At 39.3% G+C, this 17,809-nt stretch overlaps 1 protein-coding gene across 1 annotated transcript in view; it reads right to left on the bottom strand.

Annotated features, from left to right (window-relative positions):
- Positions 1 to 17,809, bottom strand: part of WFDC1 (WAP four-disulfide core domain 1) — a 106,967-nt gene that overhangs the window by 11,782 nt on the left and 77,376 nt on the right. The window contains 2 exon segments of the mRNA XM_053700833.1: positions 7,835 to 7,876; positions 8,966 to 9,106. Coding sequence (XP_053556808.1) covers positions 7,835 to 7,876; positions 8,966 to 9,106 — 183 coding nt within the window.

Raw genomic sequence — 17,809 nt, 5'->3', positions numbered from 1 at the left:
GTGAAATGGTGGCATGAAATATACCAAAATGGGCCTAGATCAATACTTGGGGTTGTCTACTACACTACACTAAAGCTAAAATTAACCCTACAAGCTCCCTACATGCTCCCTAATTAACCCCTTCACTGCTGGGCATAATACACGTGTGGTGCGCAGTGGCATTTAGTGGCATTCTAATTACCAAAAAGCAACACCAAAGCCATATAAGTATGCTATTTCTGAACAAAGGGGATCACAGAGAAGAATTTACAACCATTTGTGCCATAATTGCACAAACTATTTGTAAATAATTTCAGTGAGAAACCTAAAGTTTGTGAAAAAAATTGTGAAAAAGTGAACGATTTTTTTTATTTGATCGCATTTGGCGGTGAAATGGTGGCATGAAATATACCAAAATTGGCCTAGATCAATACTTTGGGTTGTCTACTAAAAAAAAATATATACATGTCAATGGATATTCAGGGATTCCTGAAAGATATCAGTGTTCCAATGTAACTAGCGCTAATTTTGAAAAAAAAGTGGTTTGCAAATAGCAAAGTGCTACTTGTATTTATGGCCCTATAACTTACAAAAAAAGCAAAGAAGATGTAAACATTGGGTATTTCTAAACTCAGGACAAAATTTAGAAACTATTTAGCATAGGTGTTTTTTGGTGGTTGTAGATATGTAACAGATTTTGGGGGTCAAAGTTAAAAAAAGTGTTTTTTTTTTCAATTTTTCCTCATATTTTATAATTTTTTTATAGTAAATTATAAGATATGATGAAAATAATGGTATCTTTTGAAAGTCCATTTAATGGCGAGAAAAACGGTATATAATATGTGTGGGTACAGTAAATGAGTAAGAGGAAAATTACAGCTAAACACAAACACCGCAAAAATGTAAAAATAGCCTTGGTCCCAAACGGACAGAAAATGGAAAAGTGCTGCGGTCATTAAGGGGTTAACCCCTTAATGACCGAGGACGTGCAGGGTACGTCCTCAAAAAAAAGGCAGTTAACGCCTGAGGACGTACCCTGCACGTCCTCGGTGTGGAAAGCAGCTGGAAGCGATCCTGCTCGCTTCCAGCTGCTTTCCGGTTATTGCAGTGATGCCTCGATATGGAGGCATCCTGCAATAACCATACATGGCCATCCGATGCAGAGAGAGCCACTCTGTGGCCCTCTCTGCACCGGACATCGATGGCCGGTATCGTTGGTGGGTGGGAGCCGAATTGGGAGGCGGGTGGGCGGCCATCGGTGTTGCGCGTGACGTCACGGGGGGCGGGATCGGGATCGGGACCGTCGGGGGCGCGCACGGGCGCGCGCGCGTGCACGGAGGGTGGCGGGCGGGCGCGTGCACGGGGCGGGAGCGGGTGGGAACGGCTACACTACGGAAAATCTTTTCATAAAATCTGCCTAATCTTGTTTGTGCAAAAGCACAAAAAGCTATCGTGGAGGGGTGGGGGGGTTGGTTTGTGTGTGGGGAAGCTAAACTTTCAATAAATGAAAAAAACAAACCATTTTTTTTTCTAAACTGGGTACTGGCAGACAGCTGCCAGTACCCAAGATGGCGCCCATTAAGTTAGAGTGGGAGGGGATAGAGCTGTTTGGGGGGGGGATCAGTGAGGTTGGGGGCTAAGGGGGGATAGTACACAGCAGCATATGTAAATATGCTTAAAAAATCATTAAAAAAAAATATATATAGCTTTTATTTTAGTACTGGCAGACTTTCTGCCAGTACTTAAGATGGCGGGGACAATTGTGGGGTGGGGGAGGGAAGAGAGCTGTTTGGGAGGGATCAGGGGGTCTGATGTTTCAGGTGGGAGGCTGAGCTCTACACTAAATCTAATATTAACCCTGCAAGCTCCCTACAAGCTACCTAATTAACCCCTTCACTGCTAGCCATAATACACGTGTGATGCGCAGCGGCATTTAGCGGCCTTCTAAATACCAAAAAGCAACGCCAAAGCCATATATGTCTGCTATTTCTGAACAAAGGGGATCCCAGAGAAGCATTTACAACCATTTGTGCCATAACTGCACAAGCTGTTTGTAAATGATTTCAGTGAGAAACCTAAAATTGTGAAAAATTTTACGTTTTTTTTAATTTGATCGCATTTGGCGGTGGAATGGTGGCATGAAATATACCAAAATGGGCCTAGATCAATACTTGGGGTTGTCTACTACACTACACTAAAGCTAAAATTAACCCTACAAGCTCCCTACATGCTCCCTAATTAACCCCTTCACTGCTGGGCATAATACACGTGTGGTGCGCAGTGGCATTTAGTGGCATTCTAATTACCAAAAAGCAACACCAAAGCCATATAAGTCTGCTATTTCTGAACAAAGGGGATCACAGAGAAGAATTTACATCCATTTGTGCCATAATTGCACAAACTATTTGTAAATAATTTCAGTGCGAAACCTAAAGTTTGTGAAAAAAATTGTGAAAAAGTGAACGTTTTTTTCTATTTGATCGCATTTGGCGGTGAAATGGTGGCATGAAATATACCAAAATTGGCCTAGATCAATACTTTGGATTGTCTACTAAAAAAAAATATATACATGTCAATGGATATTCAGGGATTCCTGAAAGATATTAGTGTTCTAATGTAACTAGCGCTAATTTTGAAAAAAAAGTGGTTTGCAAATAGCAAAGTGCTACTTGTATTTATGGCCCTATAACTTACAAAAAAAGCAAAGAAGATGTAAACATTGGGTATTTCTAAACTCAGGACAAAATTTAGAAACTATTTAGCATAGGTGTTTTTTGGTGGTTGTAGATGTGTAACAGATTTTGGGGGTCAAAGTTAGAAAAAGTGTTTTTTTTTTCAATTTTTCCTCATATTTTATAATTTTTTTATAGTAAATTATAAGATATGATGAAAATAATTGTATCTTTAGAAAGTCCATTTAATGGCGAGAAAAACGGTATATAATATGTGTGGGTACAGTAAATGAGTAAGAGGAAAATTACAGCTAAACACAAACACCGCAAAAATGTAAAAATAGCCTTGGTCCCAAACGGACAGAAAATGGAAAAGTGCTGCGGTCATTAAGGGGTTAAAGGGACACTGAACTCAAATTTTTTCTTTTGTAATTCAGATAGAGAAGGCAATTTTAAGCAACTTTCTAATTTACTCCTATTATCAATTTTTCTTCGTTCTCTTGCTATCATTATTTGAAAAAGAAGGCATCTAAGCTTTTTTTTGGTTTCAGTACTCTGGACAGCAGTTTTTTATTGGTGGATGAATTTATCCACCAATCAGCAAGGACAACCCAGGTTGTTCACCAAAAATGGGCCGGCATCTAAACTTACATTCTTGCATTTCAAATAAAGATACCAAGAGAATGAAGAAAATTTGATAATAGGAGTAAATTAGAAAGTTGTTTAAAATTTCATGCTCAATCTGAATCATGGAAGAAAATTTTTGGGTACAGTGTCCCTTTAATAAAGAAGGGGATAGGTCTGGTGCAGAGATGTAGATTTGGGTATCATCAGCAAACAAATGGTATTGAAACCCATGGGACTGTATTAAGGAACCTAAGAATGATGCATAAATTGAGAAGAGAAGGGGACCAAGGACAGGGCCTTGTGGTTCCCCAACAGAAAGTGGTAAAGGGTCAGAGAATGTGCCAGAGAAGGTTACACTAAAGGTCTGGTTAGACAGGTAAGGTCTAATGTAACCTATTTTAATTTACTTAATAGGACATGTGTATGTTAAAGGGCCATAATACCCAAATGTTTAAACACTTGAAAGTGATGCAGCATAGCTGTAAAAAGCTGTCTAGAAAATATCACCTGAACATCTCTATGTAAAAAAGAAAGATATTTTACCTCAAAAAGTCCTCAGTAGCCACCTCCCATTGTAAAGGATTTCTAAGCAGCATATTAGTGTGTCTGTCCCGGGACAACTGAAGGGATGAGCATCGTGAACTCTCATATTATTTCACCAATCAGGTAAAGGAAGCTTACTATGAAGTCTCATGAGAGTTAAGTCAAATCACAGGAGATCACAGTAAGAGTTCATGACCTCAGCACTGCTGATGCTGATTGGCTGCTGTTCATTTCTTCATTTTTTTAATTGTTTTACCTGCAGCTGGGAGCAGCTGAGTATAACTTTTTACACAGAACTTACTCTGCTGAGCTGAGGAGATTGTGAGGTAAAATATCTTCCTTTTTTACATAGAGATGCTCAGGTGATATTTTCCTATCAGCTTTTTACAGTTATATTGCATCAGTTTCAAGTGATTTAGCATATGAGTATTATGTCCCTTTAAACAAAAAAAACAAAAAACATAAGCACTTTCCAATTAACTTCTATTATAAAATGTACCTCTTTTTTAAGGCATACTTTGTTAAAACAGATTTTTTCCATGAGAGTATACTGAGGTAGGCATATGTTTAGCACTGTATGTATAACATTGTTACAAACATTTTCATACACAAAACTGCTGCCATATGATACTCAAAACAAACAACACAGCAAAGGTCTGTGTGTATAGCGCACGGCTCACCGCTCCAAACTTGATAACTTCTAGGGGTGGAGACTCCAATCCTCCTACTGGCTCAATGGAGACTGGGAATGCTTTGCTGACCACAAAAGTTCCGCTATGCAGCCCCACTATAAGTCTGCCAACTTATCAAATAAATACAGAGAAATCCAGGAATTGGGCGCACCACAGAAACAGTCAGTTCCAATAGGTAAAATTCTTCATTTTATTCGGCACAGCATAAAAACATGAGAGGGCTCACAGGCCCAACAGGCTCACAGGTAAAAGCTTGAGCCCTCTCATGTTTTTATGCTGTGCCGAATAAAATGAAGAATGTTACCTATTGGAACTGACTGTTTCTGTGATACTCAAAACAAGTGCACACTACTGAGCCTTCTTCAGTATGCTGTCATGGAAAAGGAGCTAAGTTTTTACAAAGGATACAAAATACAGAGGTTAATTTGATGACCGTAATAATTGGAATAGTTTTTTTAATTAAACATACCAACATTTGTGGCTAGGTATTAAAGACTTGAGAGGGGCCATTAAAGTTTTGTGGTTGGAGCCATGTTAGAAGGGGCAGTGTCACTGATGGATAGTGGCTGGGATTATGGGCGTGTATGGGTGGTCAGCAGGTGTGTCTGAATGGTTTGTGGAGAGTCTAAGGGAAATTCTGCAAATAGGGACATATGACTGTTTCAGAGACAGCAGGACAGAGCTCAGAATTAGGGACCGCCACTCTCAAATACGGACATTTGGGAGGTCTCCGTTATATATGAATAACGAAAGTTTCATTTTTACTTTTGCTTTAAATTCAATATAATGTTTAATAGTTTAATGAATACTTTCTTGTTTAGATTTCTTATCTTAGCTGCTAATAAAACATGGACAGTTTTTAGAATTTTTCTCACCTAGATATGCAAACCCAAACTAAATAATGCAAAGTCTGGAAGCAAGAGTTCAGGTACAAATCTGCAAATTCCAAAATCCAAACTGTTTCTGAAATTCAAACTTTTTAATTCATATTTAAAAAAAAAAAAAAAAAAGATCAAAACATTACTATTTTTCCCTGCTCTTAAGTTTCAATTTTCTCTGCCTGTGTATTAGTTTTTTCTTCTTTTTTGTGTTCTAAAATGCAAATAATTTATTTAAAACAACAAATATAACATTTCTGATTACAGTACTGTGCTATCTTTCTTAGGGACTATGTATACAAAAGTACTACAATTATATAAAACTACCTGTATTATGACATGTAAATATTGCCTAAATGACATTAGATATTGTTGTTTACACTTAATTCTATCACCTCTCCAAAATGTCCCATTTTAAAGATGCAAATATTCCAAAATTTCTACTATTCTGAAATCCAAACTTTTTCCGGCCCAAAGTAGTTTGCATAAAGGGTTTTCTACCTGTACTATATTTTCATTTAAAGGGACAGTCTACTTCAGAATTTTTATTGTTTACAAATATAGATAATCCCTTTATTACCCATGCCCCTGTTTTGCATAACTAACATGGTTATATTAATATACTTTTTACCTCTGTGATTACCTTGTAACTAAGCCTTTGAAGACCGCCCCCTTATTTCAGTTGTTTTGTCAGAGTTGCATTTAGCCAATCAGTGCCCTCTCACTAGTAAATTCAGGGTGTGGTCACAGTGTTATTTATATCAAACACATGCAATTGCACCCTCTAGCTGTGAAAAACAGCCAATTGCATTGAAATAAGGGGTGGCCTTCAAGGTTTTAGAAATTAGCATATGAGCCTGCCTAGGTTTAGCTTTTAAACAAAGAATACCATGATAACAAAGCAAATTTGATGATAAAAGTGAATTTGAAAGTTGTTTAAAATTACATTCCCTATCTAAATTATGAAAGTTTAATTTTGATTAGACTGTCCCTTTAACTTAGTTTGTTTGAACTAGAAAATAAGAGAATTCATTTGCTGAGCAATGATAGTTTTGTCTACATATTTGAGACACAGCAACCCAGTCTGTCACTGAGATCTTAAGATGAAAGTCATTTTCCCATGTTATGAACTGAGGGTATTTAAAGAATTTGGGAGCATTAAGAAACAGGAATTAACCAGAAGATAAGAAAGAGGATCACACTGTAAAAGCGTTATTTATAAGTGAGAAAAACCTTGTGCATGGCATTGGAAAATGATTTATAAATGGTTAAAGAATTAAATTGGAAAATTAGGTATGAGTGAAACCTGATTAAAATAATTGTTTTTTTAGTTTTTTTAGATTCAAATCAAATACAGCAGTAATGTTTTACTCTTTTGCAATTTGCTTTTTATAGTTTATGAATATACATTTTGGGTCTTACTTTGTATAATAGATGCTGCCCTTCTTGGTAAAAAAATATTTAAAAGATAATTAGTTGTAAAATATATTTTTTGCTAGGATTTCCAGGAAGTGGTCAAAATTACAAGCTGAAAAACAACCCCTATTAATTTCAATGTAGGAAGTAGTAAGCTAGAATCTTGTGAAGAAATACTTCTCAAGCATTTCACTAATGAAGGGGTATGGGGCACTTTGCGTGTTAAACTTTAAAATATCCTACAGGCAGGAGCATGAGTAAAGCACTATGTAATGTTTAAATCATACCGAGCCTGAGGTCTTTAGACACCACAGAGTGAACAAAGTTGTGCTCTACTCTGAAGCATTTAGGTATATAGGTATGGAAAATGTGCCAATAAGAGTGTAGAAATTTAGAAGTGCATATATATGAATTAAAAAAAAAAAATAAAAAAAAAAATAAAAAAAATATATATATATATATATATATATATATATATATATATATATATATATATATATATACTCCTTGAACCCTCTGACCCCCCCCAGAAAGAATAGGTCATATATATTTCTCACAACTTGAGGCCATACTAGACAACTGCAGATCACTGGTTTGCAATAAAACAAATAAATAAAAACATCTCAAGGGCATAGGAGTAGGAAGGCATCATGCTATAAATTAACCCTCAAAATTTGCAGTCTCCCTTAAATCCTGTTGAGTTCGACAAAGGCGTAGTTGGCCTATGCCAAAATACTCACCTGTTTGTTTACACAGTATGATTGTGCACATCTAAATGTCTTTATACATGACTTTCACATACAAGTAGCCTTCCAGCAAACCTAAAAATAATGGCCTTTTGTAGCTTTCATATATAATATATATTATTATTTTCATACTCATACTTTGCGTCTCTCAATTTGAAATACCAATTATTATTATTATTAAACAACAAAGGAAAACATTATTTTCTGTTATTCTGTTTTTAAGAAAAATAATATAAATTATACTTAATAATGTGCTTAAAAAAATAAAATACAATTCTTACCTAGATGTTCTTTGTAATATTTGTGTCTTATATTTCTTCCATCTAAAAGATATGTCAAAATTAAGAGATATAAACAATATTGCAACTTCTGAATAGCACAGGTTTGATTAAAACATTCTTGATTCAAATATTTGCAAAAATGTGAAGTCTCTGAACTCATAATATCACATAGCACTTTGATTTTTTGCCTACTGCTCAGCTCATGTATCCTTTGCAAAGATAAATCTGCACAATTTTAGGTCATCATCTCTGAGAGTCCAATTTTCAGCTTTGCCTAACACCTGGCCATCTAATGGTTAGACAGAGACATGGAGAGTCCTAAAAGCCACAGTGTCTTGTACCCATTGTGAAATTTGGTGGAGGATTGGTGATGGGCAGATTTATCTTTGTGAAGGACTCATCAATCAAGCCACGTAAAGGTTATTCTGGAAGAAAACTTGCTTCCTTCTGCTCTAACAATGTTCCCCAACTCTTAGGATTGTTATTTCCAGCAGGACAATGCTCCATGCCACACAGCCAGGTCAATCAAGGTGTATATGGAGGACCACCAGATCAAGACCCTGTCATGGCCAGTCCAATCTCTAGACCAGAACCCCATAGAAAACCTCTGGAATGTAATTAAGAGTAAGATTATTTGGTCACAAGCCATCAAACAAGGCAGAGCTTGAATTCGTGTGCCAGGAGTGGTATAAAGTCAGCCGTCAGCAATGTGAAAGACTAGTGGGGAGCATGCCAAGACGCATTTAAAACTGTTATTGAAATTTAGGGATATTGCACCAAATATTGATTTTTGAGCTCTTGCTAAGTTAAAACATTAGTATTAATATGAACTTGTTGTGTTTGCATTATTCGAGGTCTGAAAACATGGCATCTTTTTTGTTATTTTGAACAGTTGTAATTTTCTGCAAATACATTCTCTAAAATTACAATATTTTAATTTGGAGCTTGGGAAAAATATTCATTTTACTCAAAACACATAGCTATAATTAGTATAACCAGAGACATTTTGCAGCAGTCTCTTATTTTTTGCCAGAGCTGTATGTATGTGTATATTATATATTTTTAGCATGCATCTATATGGGAATGGAATGTAATCATAATCCACTTATTTGAGTTCTGTCTTGAACTGACCTGAGTTACCTCTTTGCTTGATGCACTGTCCTCGGTTTGGGATTCCCTCTGCTGGGCTCCCTGGATTGATTATATGGCATTCGTACCCTGTGGGACAGTGTAGAGGCTCATCCCCATCTTCAGTGGTGCTACAAGCCTCAGCTGTCACAAAAAAATGCACGTTTCCTGATTACTCTGAAAAACACTTAACATGAGACCCTAATACATGACGCAAGACTGAAAACTTTGAACGACATTCTAATGTTGCATATTCAAATGCATTAGAACATGTCATTTTAGCATTACTGACTCCAGATTACTATGGGCTAAATTACAAGTGAAGTGCTATTGATAACGTGCGGTGCATTATTTTATGCCCCTCACAATCAATAATGCTCAGTCTGGTATAACATTGTTTAAATAAAGCATTTTAATATACCCATGACTTTTAATGAGAAGCATAACGTTTTTGCACTGGTACACACTACCAATTCTCTTTTAATGCTTTTGGGCAGCTTGCAACTTGCTAAGACTTTCAGGTCAATACCTTATTTTTTTTGAGCCTGCAAAGGTCGGAAGGATGAAACAGTGAAACATGCAGAGAATGCTTCAGGAAAATGATGAGACTTGTGATATTCAGATACCAAATAAGCATCCCTGTTTAGCTCATTCATTGTGGCTGTGAGACGGAATTTAAAAAAAATACACTTTGATTTTTGTACAATTCTAAATTTGTATTTTAAAATAATGTACATTAAATACCATTTGTACTGGTACATTAAGGGGCACATTTATCAAGCTCCGTATGGAGCTTGATGCCCCCTGTTTCTGGCGAGCCTTCAGACTCGCCGGAAACAAAAGTTATGAAGCAGCGGTCTAAAAGCCGCTGCTCCATGACCTGTCTGCCTGTTCTGAAGTTGCGGACAGACATCGGCAGAAATTAACCTGATTAAATACGATCGGGTTGATTGACACCCCCTGCTATTGACCGATTGGCATTTATCGATGTGCAGCGGACATGATCCGCAATATCGGATAATGTCCGCTCGCACAATGATAATTCGTTAAATATGTTTTTTTGGTCTTGTGTACAGGGCTGATTTACAGCCCAGTTGAATGTAGGCACCAAAATCTAAAGGGCCCCCACACGCTCCTGGTTCACATATATGAACCTATAGATACAGCCTAAAACTTTATATGATTTTTGTTACAGCAGCTGCTAATTTTGCCACATAAAAGGCAGTCCATGATATACAACAAAACACTCCAGAAAGTATTTGCCCAGTATGATGAGGTTCCATTTAGAACAGTATTTTTTTTAAATATAATTTATACAAGAAAAGTGCAGGTTGTCTAGACTGGGACTTCATTTAGAAACTTTGATGACCAAGCCTGCAATGTGCACAATCAACCATGGGTTATTTGTTTTTTTAAGTGTGTTTATCCCGTGCAACAGCCCTGGCATTTTGAATTTTAGCAATAATATTCATACCTATGGTATTTTATATGAAAGGCTGCCCTCTGACTGTACAATCTGTCATTTTGATTTTGACAGCCGCTGCTGCAGTTGATACATGCCCACCGTGCACTCAGAGCGCTCTGTAATAGCGCACAAATAGTCACTCACAGTCACTCCCCATAAAATAACTAACCCCCACACACTTACTCTCAGACCGCTCTGGCTGCTCTGTCCGCATTCACTGGAGAAACGGACCAGACCGGCCAGCATGGCAGCCATCTTCGTTTAGGGCAAAGTTATTATCTTCTATGGTGAGTGAGGGCAGAGCCGCAGAGTTATGCAGAAAAGGCATATGGAGCAGAGAGACAGGCGCCCCTCTATGGAAGGCATCTGTAGGCACATGCCTACTCTGCCTAATAGTAAATCCGGCCCTGCTTCTGTATTTAGAATTTTACTGTGTGATTTAACTTCCACTGCATACTATTAATATGAATATTAAAGCATTTTATCAATATGATTTTTAATTAGTTCTATAATTATTATTTTTATTTTATACTGTCAAGACTCTTTTGAAACTGCTTATTTTATTGAGCAATATATTGCAAGATATATGGGTTGATTTATCATACCCCGGACGGACATGATTCACTATAGCGAATCATGTCCGCCCTGCATCGCTAAATGCTGACAGCATACACTGTCGTATACGATTAGGATGATTGCTGTCCGCCATCTCAGTTAATGAGCAGACAAGTTAATGAGCAGCGGTCTTAAGACTGCTACTTCTTAACTACTGTTTCCAGCGAGCCTGAAGGCTCACACGGAAACGTGTATTAGGCACAATACGGGGGTTAATAAATCGGCCCCATTGTCTACTTTGCATGCAGAAATGTATGGAATGCCCCTTAGAGAGATAAACAGCCCTCAAGGTAAACCCTTCCTTTATAGAATCCCATGAAGGACCTTGTATTACCGATGGAACCTTTGAAATAATCTTGCTTAAATACTGAGCTTTAGAGAATCGGGCCCTCAGTAGTAACTGTGAAAAGAGACAGAAAAAAGGGGTATGGGGATATCTATGCAACTCATCCACCAGAATGTTATTGCACAGGTAAACATGGCAATTTCTACAAGGCAGTATTATGACAGAGACTTGCACAGCTGATGCCTCAACTTACAAATACATAAATACAGCTGTTTTGCTTGACACTGCTAAGTAAATGATCATTTCATCTTGTAGTAGTAACTCATGGCATAGCAATGCTTTGCAGAACTCTTAGTGAGTCCACAGGTAAATCTTTTCACCCATTAGCTTGAGTGCATTAATCTTACTCATTTGGGCCTTATGTATCAAAAAGAAGATGGAGAATGTTTCAAGTAAGGGAACCTGTCCTCCCTTGTTCACAGCAAGTGGGTAGAGGACACTGCTTGTTTGCTGTGTGCTTTTATTATGGCACAAACTAGTAAGTACTGTATGTTTGGATTTAAGCTTAGGAAGCTGTGGTCTTACAGCCGCTATTTCTTAACTAGCTGTTGCTTGGATTGCATGAGTGGGATTGTACTGCAAAGGCCTCAAAACTGCCTCCACAGCTTGTTAAATGGGGTCCATTGTCTTAAAGGGACATTGTATTGTAAATCTAATTTGTTAGAACATGTAATGTTAGCACTACCAATTGTAGAACTCAGGGGTTAAACACATATGTAATGCTCTGCTTGGGAGCCACAAACATTGCAGTTCATAAGCGGAACACATATAGAGAGTGGCACAGTTGTGCAAATACCACTGTTCATAGGCTCTTCAGCTGTTTCCTGCTCAGCACCAGCGGTTCTCTGAGGGTCCCAAGCTGGACTTTATCTACCTTTTTTACCTAACTGTAGAGGTTAAACACAGAGTTCCAGTGTGAGTAGCGCTAACATTACATGCATGTCATTTTTTCATTACATTGTTCCTTTAAAACTGTAAAAATAATAGACTGGCAACAGTTCAGTTTCTGTTCCTCTTCTAATAAGTAATTTTGCTTCGTTAGACAGAACCCGCTGTCAGTGCTTTGCAAGCAGCTTGTCTCCCACACTTCAAGTGGGTGTTTATCTGGCACCAGTTCCCTGATTAAAAAGAACATTGTGGCTTAACATTTGTCATTTTAGAAAAATGAACAAGCCAATTTCTTCTTTTGTTCAAAGCTTAGCTTTACGTTTGTGTTCCAAATAAAATTTGCTATGTAAGAATATTTTGTAACGACTGACCATTTAATATTTGAATTTCATAGCACTGTTTGAAACCAGACATAAAGCTAACCTGGATTTGGATTAATCATTATTATTATTATTATTATTCTTTATTTATAAAGCGCCAACAGATTCTGCAGCGCTGTTCATAGGTAACAAAGATAAAAGGACAGTACAATATGAGACACCAGACAAAATTTAACAAACAAATACAGGGGGAATTGGGAGCCCTGTTCCCGTGGGAACTTACAATCTAAATGGGTAGGAGGGTGAGAAACAGGAGGTTGGGTCTGCAAAGGTGGGAATGATGTTAGTGTGAAGTTAGATGAAGGCAGCTATTAGGCAAGTGGAATTCCTTTGTTACTGATTTGGTGATAGGCTTCCCTGAACAAGAAGATCTTTAGGAAGTTTTCAAAGGAGGAGAGGTTGGGGGAAAGTCTGACAGCTCGAGGAAGTGCGTTCCAGAAGGTTGGTGCCGCACGAGAGAAGTCCTGTAGTCTAGCATGAGAGGAGGTGATGGTAGAAGAGGCAAGGAGTAGATCGTTGTTGGATCTTAGGGGATGGGGTGGAGTATATTTGTTGATGAGTGAGGACAGGTATGGGGGGGGTTGCATTTGGTAAGGGCTTTGTAGGTCAGAGTGATAATTTTGAATTTAATTCTGCTGTGAATGGGGAGCAAGTGAAGGGACTCACAGAGGGGTGCGGCGGATACAGAGCACCAGGAGAGGTGGATTAGCCTAGCAGAGGCATTTAGGATGGATTGAAGGGGGAAGAGGCGGGAGAGAGGAAGGCCAGTTAGTAGGTTGTTACAATAGTCAAGCCGGGAAATTACTAGGGAATGGATTAGCTGTTTAGTAGTTTCAGCACTCAGAAAAGGACAAATTTTGGAGATATTGCGTAGGTGGTTGTGACAAGATGAAGAGAGTGATTGGATGTGGGGTATGAAGGACAGATTGGAGTCGAGTGTAACTCCTAGGCATCGGACTTGGGTTGATGGGGAGATAGTGGTGTCACCGACAGTGATAGTAAAGTTAGAAACGGGAGTAGAATTAGTTGGGGGGATTAGAAGAAGCTCAGTCTTGGACATGTTGATTTTTAGGTGGTGAGAGGCCATCCAGGAAGAAATGCCAGATAAGCAGTCACTGATGTGGGAAAGGACAGAAGGAGAGAGTGCAGGGGTGGATAGGTAGATCTGAGTATCATCAGCATAGAGGTGATAGTTGAAGCCATAGCTACTGATAAGTTTACCCAGTGAGGAAGTATAAATAGAGAAGAGTAGAGGACCCAGAACAGAGCCTTGAGGTACTCCAACAGACAGAGGCAATGGAGAGGATGAGTCGCCAGCAAATGAGACAGAAAAGGACCTATTAGAGAGATAAGAGTGGATCCAGGAGAGGGCAATGTCAAAGAGCCCAAGGGAGCTGAGAGTCCGTAGGAGGAGGGGATGGTCAACAGTGTCAAAGGCAGCAGACAGGTCAAGTAAGAAGTATAGAATAGTGGCCATTGTTTTTAGCAGAAAGAAGATCATTTGTAACCTTGGTGAGGGCAGTCTCAGTTGTGTGTTGAGGACGGAAGCCAGATTGCAGGGGGTCAAGCAATGAGTTGGAGGATAGGACGTGTGTTAGGCGATCGAAAACTAGTTTTCCAGGACTTTAGAAGCTAGCGGAAGTAGTGATATGGGGCGGTAGTTTGCAGGAGAATTGGGGTCGAGGGAGGATTTTTTGAGGATGGGGGTGACTTTTGCATGTTTGAAGGATGATGAAAATGAACCAGTAGTAAGGGATCGGTTGAATATGTGAGTAAGAGCTGGGGTGAGGGTAGAGGACAGAGAAGGTATTAGATGTGAAGGGATAGGGTCAAGGGGGCAGGTAGTGAGGTGTGAGGAAGATATTAGGGAACTCACTTTATTCTCAGTGGTTGGAGGGAAGGTACTGAGAGTGTTGGAGGGGGTGACCGGGGGCGGAGATGAAAGATTGCAGTCTTGTGGTGGGATGTTACTTCTGATGGTAAGTGTTTTGTTGAAAAAGTAGTCTGCCAAGTCTTGAGCACTAAAGTCAGATGAGGGGGGTGGTGCAGGTGGATAGAGGAGAGTGTTGAAAGTGGAGAAGAGATGTTTAGGGTTTGAGGAGTGAGAAGATATGAGAGAAGAGAAGTAGTTTTGCTTGGCTAAGTGAAGGGCAGAGGAGTAAGAATAAAGAATGAACTTATAGTGTAGGAAATCTGGTTCAGAGCGGGATTTCTTCCAGGCATGTTCAGCAGCATGAAAGCATTTTTGTAGATAGCGTGTTTGCTGAGAGTGCCAGGGCTGGAGCTGCCGATGTGGGGTTTTGCGTATTTGTGGAGGAGCAAGGGTGTCGAGTGCAGAGGAGAGAGTATTGTTATAGTGGCTTGTAGCAAGGTCAGGGCAGGATACCGTGGAAGTGTGGGGAAGGCGTTTTTGAATAAGGTTAGAAAGTTGGAGAGGATCCACAGTGTGCAGATTTCTACAGGTGCGGAGGTGGGGGGTAGAAATAGGTTTAGGTGAGCAGATGGTGGTCTGAGATGGGAAATGGGCGACAGGTGACATCAGAAGGGGAGCAGAGGTAGGAGAATACCAGATCAAGAGAGTGTCCGTCATGGTGAGTAGGGAATAGGGTGGATTGTGAGAGACTAAAGGAGTTTGTGAGTGAGAGAAGTTTAGAGGCAGCAGGAGTAGATGGGTTATCAATGGGGACCTTGAAGTCCCCTAGGATTAGAGCAGGTGTATTTGTAGAGAGAAAGTGAGAAAGCCAGGCAGCAAAGTTGTCGAGGAATTGGGACGTTGGTCCAGGGGAGCGATAGATTAATTTGCTGTGTGAAAAATGGATAAAAATAGAAAGCCTATAGCAGCACTGACATTAAAGAGACAATGCTGCCAAGATTTCTGCAAATCATAGGAACAGATGCTCTTATAGTTCCAAATTTCCAAATACTGGCTCCTATTTCAATCCATTAGTTTGTCATGCAAAATCTTTGTATTCAGTGCTGGTAGGTTACTACTTTTTTCTATGGCATTTCAATACATTAAGAGTGCATCCCTTTTAAGTGCTGCGTGGTAATTTTTAGAAAATATGTAAAAAAAAAACCCCACTAAATACATTGCCAAATGATTTCTGAATCCCATATGTCTCATTCCTTTCTTTTAATGGGACATGAAACTGCTGGGCACAACTACAACAGAACGGCTACTCTACAACAGTCGTTGTTTTACCTTCTGTTCTTGCAGTTGTCTTTAAAGCTATTTTCTCATTTTTAACCCCTCACCGGTGCAAGTTGGTCAAGCTCTACATCTTCATACTTAGCTCTCCATTTTGAAGATGAGTGCCACAGAATGTTTTGATGAATGATGTATCATGCACTTTGGATCAGCATACACAGTATAGAGTGAAAGTTTCAAATGTTTGCTTTTGTTAATAATATAGAGCAATGATATAGAGCAATGCAGCTTCTGCAAAAATAACAACTGTCTGATCCAGTAGTGTGCACACTAACCTGAACAACCTATATACAGCTGTCAGAAAGCCAATGACATCACTGATCTGTGAATGTGCACTGATTCTGACAAAGGGGCAGATTTATTAAGCAGCGGATGCTTAAGACCACTGCTCCTTAACTCATCCACCACCTCTGAGATGGCGGACTGTAATCATCCCTATCAGATACGATCGGGAAGATTGACACCCCCTGCTAGCGGCCGATTGGCCGTGAATGTTCAGGGGGTGGCATTGCACAAGCATTTCACCAGAAATGCTTGTGCAATGTTAAATGCCGACAGTGTATGCTGTCAGCATTCAGCGATGCAGGGTGGACATTATTCTCTATAGCAAAACATGTCCGCCCGGGGTATGATAAATTTACCCCATAGACTGAAAAATTAACTAAGCTCTAAGATGTTGGCTGCAGTATGAAGATGGTGAGCTTCTCCAACTTACACCTTTACAGGGTTAAAAAGAATAATAGCTTTGAAGAGAGTTGAAGACACAAAAAAACACAAAATATCATTCATGTTAAAGGGCAGAATTTAAATCTAAGTTTTTGCCTTATCATTGAGGCTTTTTCATTTTTTTTAATTTAATATGAACTTAATAAATCTGTATCAGTTATGTATTTTATGCTAAGGCTCATTGGCTATTAGGTACCGATGCTCATGTTCAGCTAAATAAGTCATAGCAGGAAGTACCTATCAACCAATGAGCTTTAGCAGGAAGTACCTATCAGCCAATGAGCCTTAGCAGGAAGTACCTATCAGCCAATGAGTCTTAGCAGGAAGTACCCATCAGCCAATGAACCTTATGTTAATGTAATCACCAATAAGGTTGTCCTTATCAGCCACTGTCCCATGTGATGAATTTTGCAAAAACATCTACTTTCTTTATTTCAAAATCAGTTAAAAACGCTATAATTTATTCCCTCCATCAGCATATCTTAATACTGCTAAATAGTATTATTTTGGCACATAAATATTTTTGCAGTTTGTGGTCTCGTTAAGTGTTATTAATTAGCAGAAACATGTTATTAAACAAAAAATATTTGCTGGGTATTCTCAGGAGTTTTGAGTTTCACTTAAACAGATATGAAACCCAAATTTTTTATTTCATGATTCAGATAGGCCATGCTAAGTAAACTGCAAAGTGGTTTAACCCCTTTGCGACCGAGAACGTGCCAGACACGTCCTACAAAAAACTACCCTTAACGTCCAAGCACGTCTCTGTCTCACGTCTCTCCAAGTCACGTGTCTGGCACGTCCTCTGGGGTTTTAAGAGGTGGAAGCGATCGTGATCGCTTCCAGTCGCTTTCAAGGTATTGCAGTTGCATATTGAGGCATCACTGCAATACCTTTTTACACCCACCGATGCAGAGAGGGCCACTCTGCATTGGCCAGCGATGGTGCCGATCGTTGGTGGGTGGGAGCCATAGCAGGGATGTGGTTGGGTGGCCCATCACTGGTGTATTTTCGGTGTTCTGTCCGGGAGTGCGCCGATGGGGGGGGAGCACGCAGGAGCGCGCATGTGAGGGGGCAGGAGTGCTCACGCGCTGAGATCGCATTACAATGCCTGAATGCACTAATACGGAAGGGAGTAAGGGAGAGGGAGGGGGGAATACTTCTTGATAAAGGGATCTGGGAGGGGGGTAGGATATTGAGGGGGGTCAGCTACACTACG

Source organism: Bombina bombina, chromosome 1 (genome assembly GCF_027579735.1).
Source record: "Bombina bombina isolate aBomBom1 chromosome 1, aBomBom1.pri, whole genome shotgun sequence".
Taxonomy (NCBI): Eukaryota; Metazoa; Chordata; class Amphibia; order Anura; family Bombinatoridae; genus Bombina; species Bombina bombina.
This window is presented reverse-complemented; position numbering and strand designations above follow the sequence as displayed.